Here is an 18,464-nt window from a genome sequence, read left to right as displayed (position 1 = left end):
AAGCCAGCAGCCCCCACCCCCACCCCACCCCACCCCACCCCGACAAACCACCATTACAGCCCTCAAAAGCTCCCACAATCAAACACTTGAAAAGCTCCCAATCGTCCTCCTCTCCCCCTCCCCACGTCCCCCAACCCACCCACCTAGTACGACCAACCATCCCCCTACCCAGCACCATTACCACCACATCCAACCACCCCCATCTTCCATCTCCCATCCCCCACCCAACTCCACCACCACAACATCAACCAATCATTCCCACCCTTGTCCTTCACCCTACCCCGTACCACAAGCACCACATCATTAGTACCAAGTAAATCATCCAATGTACATAAGTTTTTCAAGTATTCGATTCAAAGAAAAATTCATGCTCCTTGTAGAAATTCAAGATTAGGACATAAGCAATTGAAGGGTAAATTGGGTGATTCAAAGAGAAATTCATGCTCCTTGCAAGAATTCAAGATTTGGGTATAAGCAATTGAAGGGTAAATTGAATTATTCAGCTCATGAAATGGTAATTCAATTTGAAGAGAAAGAGAAATTTTTCTTTTTTCATAAAAATTACTTCATGATACAACAAAGATTCAACTTTTTTTTTGTTTTCTAAAATGAGTGTTGAACTTCAAGAAAATATTTTGGTGACTGTTGAAGCTAATTTCATTGGAAACACAGTGGTGTTTTGTTTAACATCAACAATTTTTTTCTGGAAAAAAAAAATGGTGTGCGTGTGAGAGAGAGAATTCAACCTTGAAGATGACATTGAAGAAGATGAAGAAGAAATGGAAGAAAGATTCTTAGGCTGCTCTTATTTTGTAAAGCAGTATAATAAAGAGGCTCTCTTCTTGTTATACTGTCCACTTTTTTCTTGTTTGGTTTGTTTGTGTAGAGAGAATGGGAAGATGTTTGGAGAAATGGTGTTTGGAAGAGAGGTGGTTAAAATGAATTATTTTAATATCTAATTTATTATGAGGCATTTAAAAATGATGTGAAATTTAATGTAGTATTTAAAAATAACGTGGAAGCAGGTATGTTACACACATCGAAATTGGATTTAAAATGTTGAATTTTGATGGAATGGCTAAGTAGACGTATCCACTTTACAAACTCGGCCAAGTACAAGGATCCACCAAGCTATTTTATCTTTGATTAATCAACTCAAAACATGTATGTATCTTTTTTACTTCTAACTCATCTACTTTTTTTTCATCCCTTTCAAGATTATGAATATGTGTCAGCTTCAGTTTTAAGCCACCAACATAGAATATAAACTAAACATGGAAGGCTCAACACGGGGAGATCAACTCAATATATCAAAATGATGCTCCACATTCTTGACAATCAAGTACATCACAAGGAGGTCTAATTTATCCTACGTTCTCAAATCATGGAAAAAAATTAGAAAAGACAAATCAATATAATATTACAATATTATAATCAAAATCTTGATAGATTTAAATCACTTATGTTTATTTGTTTTGAGATATGGAGTTTTTTTATAAAAGTTCAATTTATGAATGTGTCAAATTTCTCATTTAATTAAATAAGCAAAATACACATGAATGCACGTACCTTAAACTACATCTTAAAAACATGGCTTTCGACGTTTGTCATCGCATTCAAAAAAAAAATAGAAAATAAGATTAGATACTGCTATACAAATACTTTTCTGCCACCCTTTTGGTGACGTGTATCAGAAATCGGGAAAGACGAAGGTTCTTGACAAAACAAATACAGCTAAGGACGCTCAAGCAGCAGCTTTATTTCTTCCAGAATTTAACTTGTATAGAATCTTTCCCTAACAAGTAAACTTGTACTCCTAATCCTTCCAGCATCTAATCAGAACCTTACTTCTCTATTGACTAATAAAACTTATCATTCAACTTTTGCCACTACTACGCCAGGGATGTTGGTCTCAGCAACAGTCTCCCTTACAAACCTGCAAGGAAACACAAAAGTTGATAACAATTAACACTACTCTGTTGATACAGAAAGACGGCAGCTATTAAGAGAAAGAGGAAAATACTTTTCCAACTTATCTCGAGATGATTGCAATGTGTAGGCAGCCAGGATGAAGGAAAGCACGACCCCTGCTTGCATCCATAGCAATAGATTAATTAAATATAATAACTGGAAGTATAGCTGTTCTAATGAAGTATTTAGGTGAGGGTCCAACTGAACATTCCCAGATTAACACTTGCCACACCCGCATCAATCTGACGGGTCAACCTAGCTTGAGTGCACTGAAAATGGGTGTGGGTGTGGGTCACGTGGGAATTTGTTACTAGGGTTAAGTACTTCACTTTTCGGTTTCTCGATGGTTGAACCAAAAAGTACGGTTCAGTTCGATTCGACTTGTTCTGTTCCAATTCGGTTCTTGGTATGGGCCTGGTATACTGAGCTGTTTTTCTGCTTAACAATGGGCTATTTGACTTCTAAGCGACTTAAGTGTGTAAATTATATAAAATACTCTAAAAGGTTCATACGGGTGACATCTGGATTTCTATTTGCAGTATATCCTTCAATTCTCAAAATTTTGTTTTCAAGGCAAATATTAGTCATATCGATCTTTTCTAGTTCTTCGACACGTCTAATAGTATTAACGACCGTACACATTCAACGTAGCATGGCATTCCATTTTTTTATGCAAACTAACTATTTCCAAACTTTTCAGAATAGATGCTGCATTACAAGGCCTGAATGGCCCTAAACAGAACCTAAAGCTCAACAAGTTCAGCCAACATCCAAGTCAAACTAATGTAACAACTAACAACAGTAGCACAAACTGGAAAGTTGGGATTCAGAAATTAGGTTTGCATAATTATATAAAAAATAGTTCGATGTTTTGGTTAACCGAAATACCAAGAATCTAAACCATAAACCAAACTGTAGACCAAACTTTTAAAAAAATTAAAACTGAAACCAGATTAATGAATGCTGATGACTACTTATTTGGGATCTGCACTGGATTTGGTCAGCATAACTCAACCTAACTTGAATGGTTTGACTACATCTATGGCCATGAAATATAGGTCGATTTGGTATTTGATTTGATTTTTAGTTTGTGTATATATATATAGTCACATGAAGTACTAGAATACTTCGCTGCTGAATAAAATATAAAATATTAAATGTTTTAGAAAAAATTTAATTATTTTAGCTTTTTTTTCAATAAGGAATTACAACAACAACAACAACAAACCCAGTGTATTCCCACCTAGTGGGGTCTGGGGGGGTAAGATGTACGCAGTCCATACCTCTACCTCTGAAGAAGTAGAAAGGCTGTTTCCGATAGACCACCGGCTCAAGGCACGAGATACCACACAAACACATAGTAAAGCACAGAAGCAGATTACATAACATAAATACGGCACCCATAAGTAATATAAAACAGAGGAGAGCAGAGGAAAGCACACACATTCGTAATGCAACATGGAACACGGAACACGGAATCATAACAGGAATAAAACCCCCACCAAGTAATTCCCTACACTAGCGACCCAAACTGGCCCTAGTCCTCTGCCGTAATTCGCGTCCTCCAGACCTTCCTATCTAGGGTCATGTCCTCGGTAAGCTGTAACTGTTCCATGTCCCGCCTAATCACCTCACCCCAGTACTTCTTCGGCCTACCCCTATCCCGCCTAAAACCATCCAACGCTAGCCTCTCACACCTACGGACCGGGGCATCCATGCCCCTCCTCTTCACGTGTCCGAACCATCTCAATCGTGCTTCCCGCATCTTGCACTCCACTGAAGTCACACCAACCTTCTCCCGGATAGTCTCATTCCGATCTCTATCCCCTCTAGTCAGCCCACACATCCAGCGCAACATCCGCATTTCTGCCACCTTCATTTTTTGGATGTGGGAGTTCTTAACTGGCTAACACTCCGCTCCATACAACAAGGCCGGACGGACTACCACCCTGTAAAATTTGCCTTTAAGCTTGGGCGACACCTTCTTATCACACAGCACCCCCGACGCGAGCTTCCACTTCATCCATCCCGCCCCAATACGGTGCGAGACATCCTCGTCAATCTCACCGTTACTCTGGATCACGGACCCAAGATACTTGAAATTATCCCTCTTACATACCTCCTGTGCTTCCAGCTTCACTACTACCTCATTCTCCCGCCTCACGTCATTAAACTTGCATTCCACATACTCTGTCTTGCTTCTGCTCACCCTGAACCCTTTAGACTCAAGAGGTTGCCTCCACACCTCTAATTTGTCATTCACACCCCCTCGAGTCTCATTTATCAGAACTACATCGTCTGCAAAAAGCATACACCACGGCACCTCCTCTTGAATACGCCGCGTCAACACATCCATCACCAACGCAAACAAAAAGGGACTAAGAGTAGATCCCTGATGCAATACTGTCAGGACAATGAAATGCTCTGAGTCTCCTCCCGCCATCCTCACCTGGGTTTTCGCTCCATCATACATATCCTTAATTGCTCTGATATATGCCAGCGGTACTCCACTCACCTCCAAGCATCTCCAAAGCACCTCCATGGGACTTTGTCGTAAGCCTTCTCCAGGTCGATAAACACCATATGCAGATCCTTCTTCCTTTCCCTATACTGTTCCACCAACCTCCGTACCAGGTGGATTGCCTCCGTCGTCGAGCGGCCGGGCATAAATCCGAACTGGTTTTCCGAAATAGACACTATCCGTCTCAGCCTCACCTCGACCACTCTCTCCCAGATCTTCATAGAGTGACTCAATAACTTAATCCCCCTATAGTTTTTGCAACTCTGAATGTCCCCCTTATTCTTATAGAGAGGGATCATGGTACTCCACCTCCAAGCCTCGGGCATCTTTGTTGTCCTGAAGATTTCATTAAACAATCCAGTCAACCACCTTACACCAGCCTCTCCAACGAACTTCCAAAACTCCACCGGTATCTCATCCGGCCCCGTCGCCCTACCCCTTCGCATCCTGCGGACGGCCTGTCTAACCTCTTCTACCTTAAAACGTCTACAATAGCTAAAATCCCAACACTCCTCTGAGTGCTCCAGTTCCCCTAACACAATAGCTCTATCCCCTTCGTCATTCAAGAGCCTATGAAAGTACGACTGCCATCTCTTCTTAATGTGGCCGTCCTCCACCAACACTCTACCGTCCTCCCCCTTAATGCACCTCACCTGATCGAGGTCACGACCCTTCCTCTCCCTAGCCTTAGCGAGTCTAAACAACTTTTTCTCCCCTCCTTTCCCCTGTAACCCTGCATACAAGCTCTCAAAAGCGGCCGTCTTAGCTGCCGTGACTGCTGACTTAGCCTCCTTCCTCGCTAGCTTGTACTCTATCCTGTTTACCCGCTTCTCCTCTTCGTCCTTACTTTCCACCAACTTAGCATACGCCCCTTTCTTGGTCCCCACTTTCTTCTCCACCTCTTCATTCCACCACCAATCCCCCCGATGGTGCCCGGCCCGGCCCCTAGAAACACCCAACACCTCACTTGCATTCTCCCTGATGCACCTTGCCACCCTGTCCCACATACTATCCACATCCCCCCTACACTCCCACACCCCCATTCCCGCCAACCTCTCTCCTATCTCCCACGCATTCACTGGCGTCAGGCCGCCCCACTTAATTCTAGGTCTACACTCCTTACTCCTCCTCTTTCTGTTCTTCTTTATACCCAAATCCATCACCAAGAGCCTATGCTGGGTCGAAAGATTCTCACTCGGGATGACTTTACAGTCCTTACACAACGCCCTATCCCCTTTCCTAAGCAACAAAATGTCAATCTGGGTCCTGGCTATCGCGCTTCGAAAGGTGATCAGGTGCTCGTCCTTCTTCGGGGAGCCCGAGTTCACCACCACCAGCCCAAAGGCCCTCGCAAACTCCAATAGGGTCGCCCCCTCTTCATTTCTCTCCCCAAAACCAAAACCACCATGCACATCACCAAAGCCTCCCGGTAACGCCCCGATGTGCCCGTTGAAATCCCCTGCTACAACAATCTTCTCCGAACTAGGCACGCCTCTCACCACCTCCTCCAAAGCCTCCCAAAACCGCATCTTCTCCTCCCCCTCCGATCCCACTTGCGGCGCATAAGCACTACACACGTTCAGGGTAAACCCCCGAATGACCAACTTAATAGTCATCAACCTATCGTTGATCCTCTTCACCTCCACTACCTGACCTCTAAGCTCTTCATCTACTAAGATGCCAACTCCATTCCTACGCCTCTCGCTCCCAGAGTACCACAGCTTGTAACCATCCACATCCCTAGCCTTAGACCCTACCCACTTGGTCTCTTGGACACACGCAATGTTGATCCTCCTCTTCCTAAGAATCTTCACAAGCTCTATGGACTTACCCTGAAGGGTCCCTATATTCCAAGACCCAACCCTCAGCCTAACGTCACTATCCACACGCCCTCCACTACCCCCCCACGGCCAAACCTTGGCCTCCCTCCCACTCCCGCCCTCTCCTCATCCCCCGCCCCTACCACGGCCCCACGCCCCACCCCCCTCAGACATGACCCTATCCACCCATTACCGCCCACAGCCACAACTACACGAAAGTATAAGAAAATATAAAGATATACACGGTGGTAGTATCAAAGTAGCAGCAAGGAAATACAAGGCTCACACAAATTCAAAGAAATACTCCCGAAACAAAACTATACTCAATTAGGGGGCAAACCCCACTGGACTCAACAACCACAACCCCAAATACAGATTCCCAACCGACAACCCAATCCAAAGCAGTGCAAGAAACGACCACAGCAACAGCAACAACAGACAATATCCACAAATCCCACGCAAGTCAAGGTACAGGGGCTACTACTAGCATAATACGAAGAATGAAATATGAAATAATGAAATAAAATGAAATATGAAATAACGAAATAACAAAGGTTAGAAGTCACCGGATTACGCTTGTAGACCAAGCCGGAAACCAATCCCAGTGTTGACCGGCTTCCGGGGGATTCCGGTGCTGAGATGGAGCTGCGGCTGCTGGAGACGGGGCGGCGGCTGAAGACCGAGCTTCGGCTGTTGGAGACCGAGTTGGCGGCTGGAGACCGAGGGGCGGCTGGCTGGAGGCCGAGGTGGGGGGAGGGCTGGTGTACCCCGCCGGGGGAGGGGGGGAGGAGGGGTATGGACAGAACAGGGTGGGTGGGGGGGAACGGCTTGGAACCGGCGGTCGGCGATGGAGGGTGGCGGGGAGAGGCGACGGGGGTCGGGGCCGGCGGTCGGGTCGGGTCGGCGCCGAAGGTCAGCGACGGCGACGGGAGCCGGGGACCGGGGCGAGAGGGAGGGAGAGAGGGTAGGGAGAGAGAGAGAGACAAATGACTACTTATTTAATGAGAGAAAACCTTGATAGTGTCACCACTAACTTTCTCTGTAGAATATGCAGTTCCATACCATAGCTCAGTCAAGCTAGTCTTACCCTCAAACTTTGTCGACTCCCAGAATATTCTGATATTGTCTGGGTTGAGTTCTTTCAAAAATGACTGAATAACGCTAGGATTAAACTTTGAAGGCAAAGAGGATGCCACCAACCAATCTTCAATAAGGAATTAATATAGCTTTAATCTAATAACTCCAATAAATTGTTGAAATGTATGCTGACGTATCTCATAATTGACTTTCATTTAACACTCGTACGCATGTGTATCCTAAGGTTTAGGTGATGACGAATCTAACTTCAAGATCCGCACCAGCGTTGGTTGCCCATACCTATGTGCATTAAACAAAAGCCCAGTGAACATATAAAAGGTGTTTTTAACTTTTTTTTGATAACCAAAGGTGTTATTAACTTCCATATATCTCATTAAAGATTTAACAGCTAGTATGCCCAAATTTTGGCTCCCAAAAAAGAATGATGTCTAATCAGGAAATATAATACCACTAGAAACCAGCATCGACACGGTGCTACATTCAATAGAACTAAATTGAAGCTTATGAAAGTCACAGAAGCCTTTCAGCTTAGCATGAATTTACCTGACCCAAATAGAACATAAAATCCCGTCGCCACATCTATCTCCGACTGCTCTTCCCTTAAATTAATGAAAACTTATCATCAGCAAACATAATAATCAGAAAAAAGAAACAGTAAAACCAAATCTCGAAAGATAAATTGTTCATGGAAATTTAAAAGATCAAATAAGATGACTTATGAGCTAAAAAAGTTGCCAAAGCGATCAATAAATATATAATACAGATGATGATGCAATCAACACCAATAAGCTGAAGTTACTTGGCACAAAGAAGCTGCTAATTGAGCCAAAACATTGTCCTATGACAGTTGCTCATATCATCTTCATCTTTCAGAGAACAAGATAAAGAGAAGCTTTAGCAGCAAAAGCAAGACAACCACTGTGTGATCTCTGCTGTAAGGGGAGGAGCATTTGCAGCCAGTGTAGTTTATGCATTTGTTAAAAGAAACACTTTTACGGAAGCAACCCACCAAAAGAAATAGAAAATTAGCATATTTTTGCCAGATAAGGAAACACAATCAGTGTATTAGCAATCAAATCCCTGCAAATTTTAAGTTTCTTATTTATATTCCCATCGTGTGGTGGTAGTATTATATTGTTTTTTGATGAAAATTATACCCTTATCTGCCATTTTATTGGCTTAGGAAGATTTCTTGCCGAAACAACCATGGATGATTTTGCAGAACCTTAGTTTTTTTTTGGGTAAATGGTATGATTGAACCTTCTTAGATTTAGTTCATTACATAGAATGTGGCCATCAGGTCCAGTGTTCACGGATGCGGCCGCATCAGCGCATAATGCGCCGATACGATGCGATGCAGGCATCCACCGAGTCGCATTCTTGCGGCGACACCATCTGAGAGAAGCGGGTGCATCAACCCTGCTGCGCCCTGTGATGCGCGAGGGTTTTCTATTGACTGAAGCTTCAACGTTCTCTCTTCTCCACTGAAGCTGCGACTGATTTGGCTGCTGATTAAGGTAATTTTTCTTCTTCTTTTTTCTTTTTTCTTTCTTCTTTCTTTTTTCTTCATCCTTCTCTCTTCTTCCCCTTCTTGCTTTCTGCTGCTCGATTGCTGCTGCTGCTCCTCCATCCTTTTTCACTTCTGAGTTTTGATGCTCTGGGTTATTTTACAACTGATGCTCTGGTTTTATTTCCTCTGTTTTCTCTTCTTTTTTCTTTTGTTTTGTTTTACGTAGTTTTTTTCCTCAGTCCAGGGACTGAACAGTGAACACTGCTTTATGTTTTTCCTTGTTATTGCGACTTTTGTTTGATTTATTTCTTATGTTTTCTTTACAGCAATTCTAAATGTCTGATCTGTCTTGGAAATATGGTAAAAGGGCAAGTGAGACCAATAGGAATAAAGTTACATGTGCTTTTTGTGGCTTGACGTTTAATGGTGGAGCTTTTCGCCATAAACATCTTATTGGTAATTGCAGTGATGTGCAACAATGTAAGAAGTGTCCGGATGCTGTGAGACAAGAAATTAAAGAGTGTGTCGAGCGAAAAAAGGACCTAAAACGTCAAATGTTATTTCCACTCAAGTTATTAATCTTGATGATGATGATATGGAGGAAGGAGAAGCTGTTGATTTGTCACTCCCTTCAAAATCACAAAGACACACACAAATTGTATCAGTCTCTTCAAGTTATGACTCCGGTACAAAAGGTTCAATAGATACTGACTTCCCATTGAAGCCAGGAAATGATTCGGGGAAAAGTGGTAAGAATTTACAGACTATGGCCAAGGGAATTTTGAGCGATCGTGCTATTGCGGCCTTTTCAAGGTGGTTGTATAATGCACGACTGCCCTTCAATTGAGTCAATTATGACACTTTTGCAGAAATGATCGAGGCCATAGGCCAATATGGTCCGGGGATGAAGCCACCCACTTATCATGAGGTTAGTGTCATTTATCTAAAGAGAAAAGACATGATTTCCCCCTGAACTGTTCTGCTCACTTACTTTAGTACTTTAACTTAACTTATAATTATTTATCCCCCTTAACAACTTTCAAGTGAATTAAATCCCTCAAAATCACAATCCCAGTCTCACAATGAAGAGTGCACTACACACGCGTCATGTCATTGCAAAATCAGTGCTACATCAGTGCCATGTCATTGCCACGTAAGAAATTATAATTTTTTTTAAAAAAAATAACCCAACACACATACTATTTTTATATATTTTTTCTAAAAAGTAAAAAATATATATGTATTATTTTTATATATACAACAACAACAACAAGCCCAGTGTATTCCCACACAGTGGAGTGTGGGAGGGCAAAATGTACGCAATCCATACCGCTACCCCCGAAGAAGTAGAGAGGCTGTTTCCGATAGACCCTCGGCTCAAGATTAAAAAAAAAATAAAGGGTAATGAAACGTGAAGCAGGATGGGTGGCTTAACAGAAGTAAAGAACCAGAAATAGTAAAATAGAACTCAGAGCAATACAGGATAGGGGAACTAAGAGCCATAAGCTATAAGAAATAAGAAAAATGAAATCTGGAATAAGGTACCCGCCTAGTAGTAACCTATACTCACAGACCAAAGCCACCCACCACACCCAGTCTCTTCTGACTAGCGGCTCCTACCTATCGGCACAGTCCTACGATTACTACCCCGGCTAAATAGGGACTTTCCTAATTACTTGCTACAACCTATGTACTCACCCTAGCCTTCTACCCTTATCCGCGACCTCCACACCTTCCTATCTAGGGTCATGTCCTCGGTAAGCTGAAACTGCTCCATGTCATGTCTAATCACTCCCCTCCGGTATTTCTTCAGCCTCCCTCTACTCCTCCTGAAGCCATTCAAGGCTAGCCTCTCACACCTGCGAACTGGAGCATCCGCATCCCTCCTCATCACATGCCCAAACCATCTCAGCCTTCCATCCCGCATCTTGTCCTCCACTGAAACCACTTCCACCTTCTCCCGAACAATCTCATTCCTAACTCTATCCCCTCTTGTTAGCCCATATATCCAGCGCAACATTCTCATTTCCGCCACCTTCAATTTTTGAATATGAGAGTTCTTGACAGGCCAATACTCCGCTCCATACAACATGGCTGGACGAACTGCCACTCTATAGAATTTGCCTTTTAAGCCTAAGGGGCACCTTCCTATCACACAACACTCCAAAGGCGAGCCTCCACTTCATCCAACCAGCTCCAATACGATTAAAGACATCCTTGTCAATCTCACCATTCCCCTGAATCATAGGCCCAAGATACTTAAAACTATCTCTTACATACAACTTAGGAATCCAAGCTCACCACCACTTCGTCTTCCTGCCTTAAGTCACTAAACTTGCACTCCAAATACTCTGTCTTGGACCTACTCGACCTGAACCCATTAGATTCTAGGGTTTGACTCCATACCTCCAATTTTTCATTCACACACCCCCCCTCCCCCGCGTTTCATCAATCAGCACTACATCATCTGCAAATAACATACACCAAGGCACTTCACCTTGAATACTACGCGTCAACACGTCCATCGCCAGTGCAAATAGGAACGGACTAAGAGTCGAACCCTGATGCAACCCTGTCTCGACCGAAAAGTGCGCTAAGTCTCCTCCCGCCGTTCGCACCCGAGTCTTCCCTCTATCGTACATGTCCTTAATTGCTCTGGTGTACGCCACTGAAACCCTTTTCAACTCCAAGCATCTCCAAAGAACCTCCCTAGGGACTTTGTCATAAGCCTTCTCCAGGTCGATGAACATCACATGCAAATCCCTCTTTCTTTCCCTATACTGCTCCACTAATCTCCTCACCAGGTGGATTGCCTCTGCCGTTGAGCGACCAAGCATAAAACCAAACTGATTCTCCGAAATGGACACGATCCTCCTCAATCTCCGCTCAACCACCCTCTCCCAAATCTTCATAGTATGACTCAACTTAATACCCCTATAGTTGTTGCAACTCTGAATGTCCTTGTTTTTATATAACGGAATCATCATACTCCATCTCCAGGCCGCAGGCATTCTCGCAGTCTTGAAAATATCATTAAACAATCAGTCAACCACCTTAAGCCTGCCCCATCCACAAACTTTCAAAAATCCACTGAAATCTTGTCGGGCCCCGTCGCCCTACCCCTCCTCGTCCTACGAATAGCCTCTCTGACCTCCTTCACCTTAAAACGTATACAGTAACTGAAATCACGGCTCTCCTTCGAATGCTCTAGCTCCCTTAACTCAATGTCTCTGTCCCCTTCCTCATTAAAAAGTTTATGAAAATACTCCTGCCATCTCTTCTTAATATGAACATCCTCCACCAAAACTCTACCATCCTCCCCCTTAATGCACTTCACTTGATCGAGGTCACGCCCCTTCCACTCCCTAGCCTTAGCAAGCCTATACAACCTCTTTTCCCCGCTTTTCTCCTCTAACCCCGTATACAAGCTCTCAAAAGCTGTTGTCTTAGCAGTCGTAACTGCTAACTTAGCCTCCTTCTTTGCCACTTTGTAAACCTCTCTATTCACCCAGTGTATTCCCACTTAGTGGGGTCTGGGGGGGTAAGATGTACGCAGTCCATGCCTCTACCTCTGATGAAGTAGAAAGGCTGTTTCCGAAAGACCCCCGGCTCAAGGCACAAGATATCACACAAACACATAGTAAAGCACAGAAGCAGATGACATAACATAAATACGGCACCCATAAGGAATATAAAACAGAGGAAAGCAGAGGAAAGCACACAGATTCGTAATAAGCATGGAACACATAATACGGAATCATAACGGGAATAAAAAATAAAAAAAAAACCACCAAGTAATTCCCTACACTAGCGACCCAATCTGGCCCTACTCTTCTGCCGTAATTCGCGTCTTCCAGACCTTCCTATCTAGGGTCATGTCCTCGGTGAGCTGTAACTGTTCCATGTCCCGCCTAATCACCTCACCCCAGTACTTCTTCGGCCTACCCCTACCCCGCCTAAAACCATCCAACGCTAGCCTCTCACACCTACGGACCGGAGCATCCATGCCCCTCCTCTTCACGTGTCCGAACCATCTCAATCGTGCTTCCCGCATCTTACACTCCACTGAAGTCACACCAACCTTCTCCCGGATAGTCTCATTCCGAACTCTATCCCCTCGAGTCAGTCCACACATCCAGCGCAACATCCGCATTTCTGCCACCTTCATTTTTTGGATGTGGGAGTTCTTAACTGGCCAACACTCCGCTCCATACAGCAAGGTCGGACGGACTACCACCCTATAGAATTTGCCTTTAAGCTTGGGCGGCACTTTCTTATAACACAGCACCCCCGACGCGAGTTCCCACTTCATCCATCCCACCCCAATACGGTGGGAGACATCCTCGTCAATCTCACCGTTACTCTGGATCACGGACCCGAGATACTTAAACTTATCCCTCTTACATACCTCCTGTGCTTCTAGCTTCACTACTACCTCATTCTCCCGCCTCACGTCATTAAACTTACATTCCACATACTCTGTCTTGCTTCTGCTCACCCTGAACCCTTTAGACTCAAGAGTTTGCCTCCACATCTCTAATTTGTCATTTACACCCCCTCGAGTCTCATCTATCAGAACTACATCGTCTGCAAAGAGCATACACCACGGCACCTCCCCTTGAATACGCCGCGTCAACACATCCATTACTAACGCAAACAAAAAGGGACTAAGAGTAGATCCCTGATGCAATCCTGTCCGGACAGTGAAATGCTCTGAGTCTCCTCCCGCCGTCCTCACCTGGGTTTTCGCTCCCTCATACATATCCTTAATTACTCTGATATATGCCTGCGGTACTCCCCTCACCTCCAAGCATCTCCAAAGCACCTCCCTGGGGACTTTGTCGTAAGCCTTTTCCAAGTCGATAAACACCATGTGCAGATCCTTCTTCCTTTCCCTATACTGTTCCACCAACCTCCGTACCAGGTGGATTGCCTCCGTCGTCGAGCGGCCGGGCATAAATCCGAACTGGTTTTCCGAGATAGACACTATCCGTCTCAGCCTCACCTCGACCACTCTCTCCCAGATCTTCATTGAGTGACTCAATAACTTAATCCCCCTATAGTTATTACAACTCTGAATGTCCCCCTTATTCTTATAGAGAGGGATCATGGTACTCCACCTCCACGCCTCGGGCATCTTTGCCGTCCTGAAAATTTCATTAAACAATCCAGTCAACCACCTTACACCAGCCTCTCCAACGAACTTCCAAAACTCCACCGGTATCTCATCCGGCCCCGTCGCCCTACCCCTACGCATCCTGCGGACTGCCTGTCTAACCTCTTCTACCTTAAAACGTCTACAATAGCTAAAATCCCGACATTCCTCTGAGTGCTCCAGTTCCCCTAACACAATAGCTCTGTCCCCCTCGTCATTCAAGAGCCTATGAAAGTACGACTGCCATCTCTTCTTTATGTGGCCGTCCTCCACCAACACTCTACCGTCCTCCCCCTTAATGCACCTCACCTGATCGAGGTCACGACCCTTCCTCTCCCTAGCCTTAGCGAGTCTAAACAACTTTTTCTCCCCGACCGATAAACCGAACCGATAAAAATGTTATTGGTTTATTGTTATCGAATTAACGATTTTTTAATGATTTTATAAAAAAGAATATTGGGTTATTGGTTCGGTTCGATTTTTCTTATTGGGTTATTGGGTAAACCGATAACCCAACAAGAATATCTATCTATCTATCTCTCTCTCTCTCTCTATATATATATATATATATGACTTATTATATATTTTTCTTAATTTCTACAAATTAACAAACCTATTATTTCAATTATACAAACTCTTAATTTCTCCTAACAACATTTAATTCAAACTTGAAGATTCTTGTAAGATTTTTGGTTCCAACTAAGATTCATTTTTTTATGTTAGTTACTACTATTTTTATTTAATGAGTATTTTTTTATTCGTTAAACCGAAAACCGAACCGTTAAGGACTAAAAATCGATAGATCAAAAACCGATAAGAAATATCTTATTGGTCTGGTTATTCGTTTAGCATATTTAAAAATCGAAAATCGATAATCCAAACCGATAATATGTAAAACTGAACCGAATCGACCGATGCACACCCCTAGAGTTAACTAATGTCATGTTAATTGAGTCTAGTGCACTTTTAAGTTTTTGAGGTGACGCTCTTTTGACTGCTTGTTATGTGTTGAATCATGTGCCTCACAAAAAGACCAAACTAACACCTTTTGAGTTGTGGAAAGGTCATAAGCCAAATTTAAGATATCTAAGAGTTTGAGGTTGCTTAGGTTATTTAAGGTTAATGGATCCTAAAATCTCTAAGTTGGGTACAAAAGTTACTACTTGTGCTTTTCTTAGTTATGCTTCAAATAGTACAGCCTATAAATTGTTTAATCTTGAAAATAGTGTTATAATAGAATCAGGTGAAGCTATTTTTCATGAAAATAAATTCCCTTTTGATTCTAAAAATAGTGGGGTCAAAGGACTAAAGAAAATATTTTGTCACTACCTAGTTCTTCTACTTCTATGCTGAAAAATAAAGAAAAAGATGATTTTGAGTTAAGAAGAAGTAAACGAGCTAGAGTAGAAAAAGATTTTGGTCCCAATTAATATGTTTTTAACATTGAAGATGACCCTCTCACTTTAAAAGAAGCTTTGTCTTCACAAGATGCTATTTTTTGGAAAGAGATTGTAAATGATGAAATGGAATCGCTGATTTCCAATAAAACTTGGAAGCCAGTTGATTTACCACCGGGTTGTAAAATAATTAGATGTAAATGGGTCTTACGTAAAAAAACCAAAACCGGATGGATCTGTTGATAAATACAAAGCTAGGCTAGTGGCTTAAGGTTTTTAACAACTAATAAGCCTCGAATTTTGATACTTTTTCTCTGATAATTAGAATTACATCCATTTGACTTTTAGTTACTATGCAACAATTTTTTATTTACAGATTCATCAAATGGATGTAAAAACTATTTTTTAAAATGGAGATCTAAACGAGGAAATTTACATGGAACAACCCGAGTGTTTTGTTGAGGCCGTTTAGAAAGCAAAGTGTGTAAACTTACTAAATCCCTATATGGCTTGAAACAGGCACCAAAGTAATGGCATGGAAAGTTTGATTCCTGCATGATTGATAATGGCTTTAAACAAATGAGTGTGATAAGTGCATATATCATAAGTCTTGAAATAATTCGCATGTTATTATTTGCCTATAAGTTGATGATTTATTGATTTTTGGCTCTAACATGAATGTTATTGGTAAAACTAAATTTTTAGTAGCCATTTTGATATGAAAGATCTTGGTGAGGCAAATTTTATTCTAGGAATAAAAATTACTAGAACATGTGATGAAATTTTCCTTGATCAGTCACATTATGTTGAGAAAATTTTGAAAAAGTATAATTTCCTTGATTGCAAGCATGTTGTAACTCCTTTTGATTCTAGTGTTCACTTGTTTCCTGTTGAAAGTGAAAATGAAGTGATAAACCAAAACGATTATGCTAGCATAATTGGAAGTTTGAGATATGTGACTGATTGCACTAGGCTTGATATTGCATATGCAGTAGGAGTACTTAGCAGGTTTACTAGCAAGCCAGGTAATGAACATGGGCATGCTATAATGAGAGTAATGAGATATTTAATTGGAACGAAAAATTGTGGTTTGTTCTATAAAAAATATCTTGTTGTACTTGAAGGCTTTTGTGATGCGGATTGGAACACTTTATCAGGTGATCTTATCTACTACTAGTTATATATTTACTTTGGGTGATGGTGCTATTTATTGGAAATCTAAAAAGCACACTATTATTGCTAACTCTACCATGGAGGCTGAACTAATTGTTTTGCTTCAGCTAGTGAGGAAACGAATTAATTGAGAGATTTGCTATTTCAAATACCTTATTTTGAAAAGCCAATTCCTCCTATTTTAATTCATTGTGCTAGCACCGCTGCAATTAGTAGAGTTAAAAAGCATTATTATAACAATAAATCCAAACCTATAAGGAGAAAACACAGCAATGTGAGATCATATTTGACAAATGGTACCATTAATGTTGATTATGTCAAATCTTGTGATAATCTTGCAGATCCATTGACTAAGGCCTTAGCAAGAGAAAAGTTTTGCAGCACATCGAGGGGATGGGATTGAAGTCTATTGAATTTTGAGTCATATGTAAGGAAACCCAACCTGGGGACTAGAGATCTTATAACCAAGTTCAATGGGAAAAACGAATGAAAAATGCACTGTTTTTTATCCTTCCTTTATGGTGTGGGTGCATTTACCTGTAATGATTTGTTAGGATGAGTTTAAAAACTCTTAATGAAAATATGTAGCTCGTATGAGTGGGCTGCTAAAATTACAGGAGCACTCTCGACGGATTTCACCTATGTGAGTGTGGAGGTAGTCCGCTTCCTATGAGAATTAGGATCATTCTCAAAAGACACTCATGAAACCGGAATAGCGTAAGGCCGTAATGTGCTGGTTATAAAGCTCATGTCAACACCTTGACTATTATGTGTAAGCAGTAATTTTTTATTTCCCTTAAGCAGTCATAATTCAAGCCTGAGACCACTAAAACTCTGGAGTAAAAATTACTGTTTTACTAAGTGGAGGTTCAATGTAGAGCACACCTTCATTATGCATAGTAGTCTTCCTTCAGCTAGTAGACTCTCTTATCAAATATTAAAATGAGTGGGGGACTGTTAGTGTGAGGTATTTTAATATAAATAATTTTTTTATATATTGATTGTCTCATATCAATGGCAGTAAATTTTCATAACTTTATTGGGACGTGGGAGTTAATACAAAGGGAGAGTTACTATTGCTTCAATATTTGTCATTATGAGCATTTCTTTCAATTGTTAAAGTTTGGCAGTAAGTGTAGTATTACTCATCAGTTGCACTTCAATTTGTTCCATTAACTTCAATTTTTGCACGTTTGTGATAGCCATGCAATTGTGGCATTCACTTCTAGCCTTTACTGTCACAACGTCCAAGGGCATTACTCCTACTTTACTTCAATGTGTTTTATCGCAATTATTTTGTGAGTTAGTGGTAAGAATATGGGCATAAGCGTCTTATAACTTATGTAACTTCAACCATTATTCTCTTCGTTACTCTTGTAACTCTTGTAACCCAAAGGCCATTGATCTTTCTCCTTTACTACCATCATTTATTCTTATTCATTGCATGGAAGACTTCCTCTCCTATAAATACAGGTGGTCTTGCATATTTTTCACATACAAGATAATATAGAGTTCACAAAAGTTAGTAAAAAAAAGTGTTCATTAGTTGAAGGGAGGCGTTCTTTTTGTGAAGCTTTGAACTCAACTCTTGTCTAGAGTTGTTGAGTTGTTCTTTGTGAGAAGGTTGTTGTATCTTGGAGGGGATAAGTCAAGAAGATTACTACTAGACCATTGAAACAATTTGTTGTAGTGAGCTTGAATCTCCTTAAATAGGGTGAGATATCTGCACCACAGCCGAAGAAAAGAAGACTTTTATTTTTTCCTTCACTTGTAATTTTTCAGTTGTAATATTATTGTAATTTCACCAACATAGAATATA

The 18,464-nt window shown here is 41.8% G+C and overlaps 1 protein-coding gene across 1 annotated transcript in view; it reads right to left on the bottom strand.

The window, feature by feature from the left end:
- Positions 1–1,582: 1,582 nt before the first annotated feature.
- The window catches only part of LOC107842452, a 34,338-nt gene continuing 17,456 nt past the window's right edge, over positions 1,583–18,464 (bottom strand). Inside the window, exons 7-9 of the mRNA XM_047396918.1 lie at positions 7,954–8,009; positions 2,024–2,087; positions 1,583–1,936 (exon numbers count right to left, since the gene is read on the bottom strand). Coding sequence (XP_047252874.1) covers positions 1,873–1,936; positions 2,024–2,087; positions 7,954–8,009 — 184 coding nt within the window. The 3' untranslated portion in view covers positions 1,583–1,872. The remainder of the gene's footprint in view (positions 1,937–2,023; positions 2,088–7,953; positions 8,010–18,464) is intronic.

This window comes from Capsicum annuum, chromosome 9, assembly GCF_002878395.1.
Source record: "Capsicum annuum cultivar UCD-10X-F1 chromosome 9, UCD10Xv1.1, whole genome shotgun sequence".
In the NCBI taxonomy this organism is placed as follows: Eukaryota; Viridiplantae; Streptophyta; class Magnoliopsida; order Solanales; family Solanaceae; genus Capsicum; species Capsicum annuum.
This window is presented reverse-complemented; position numbering and strand designations above follow the sequence as displayed.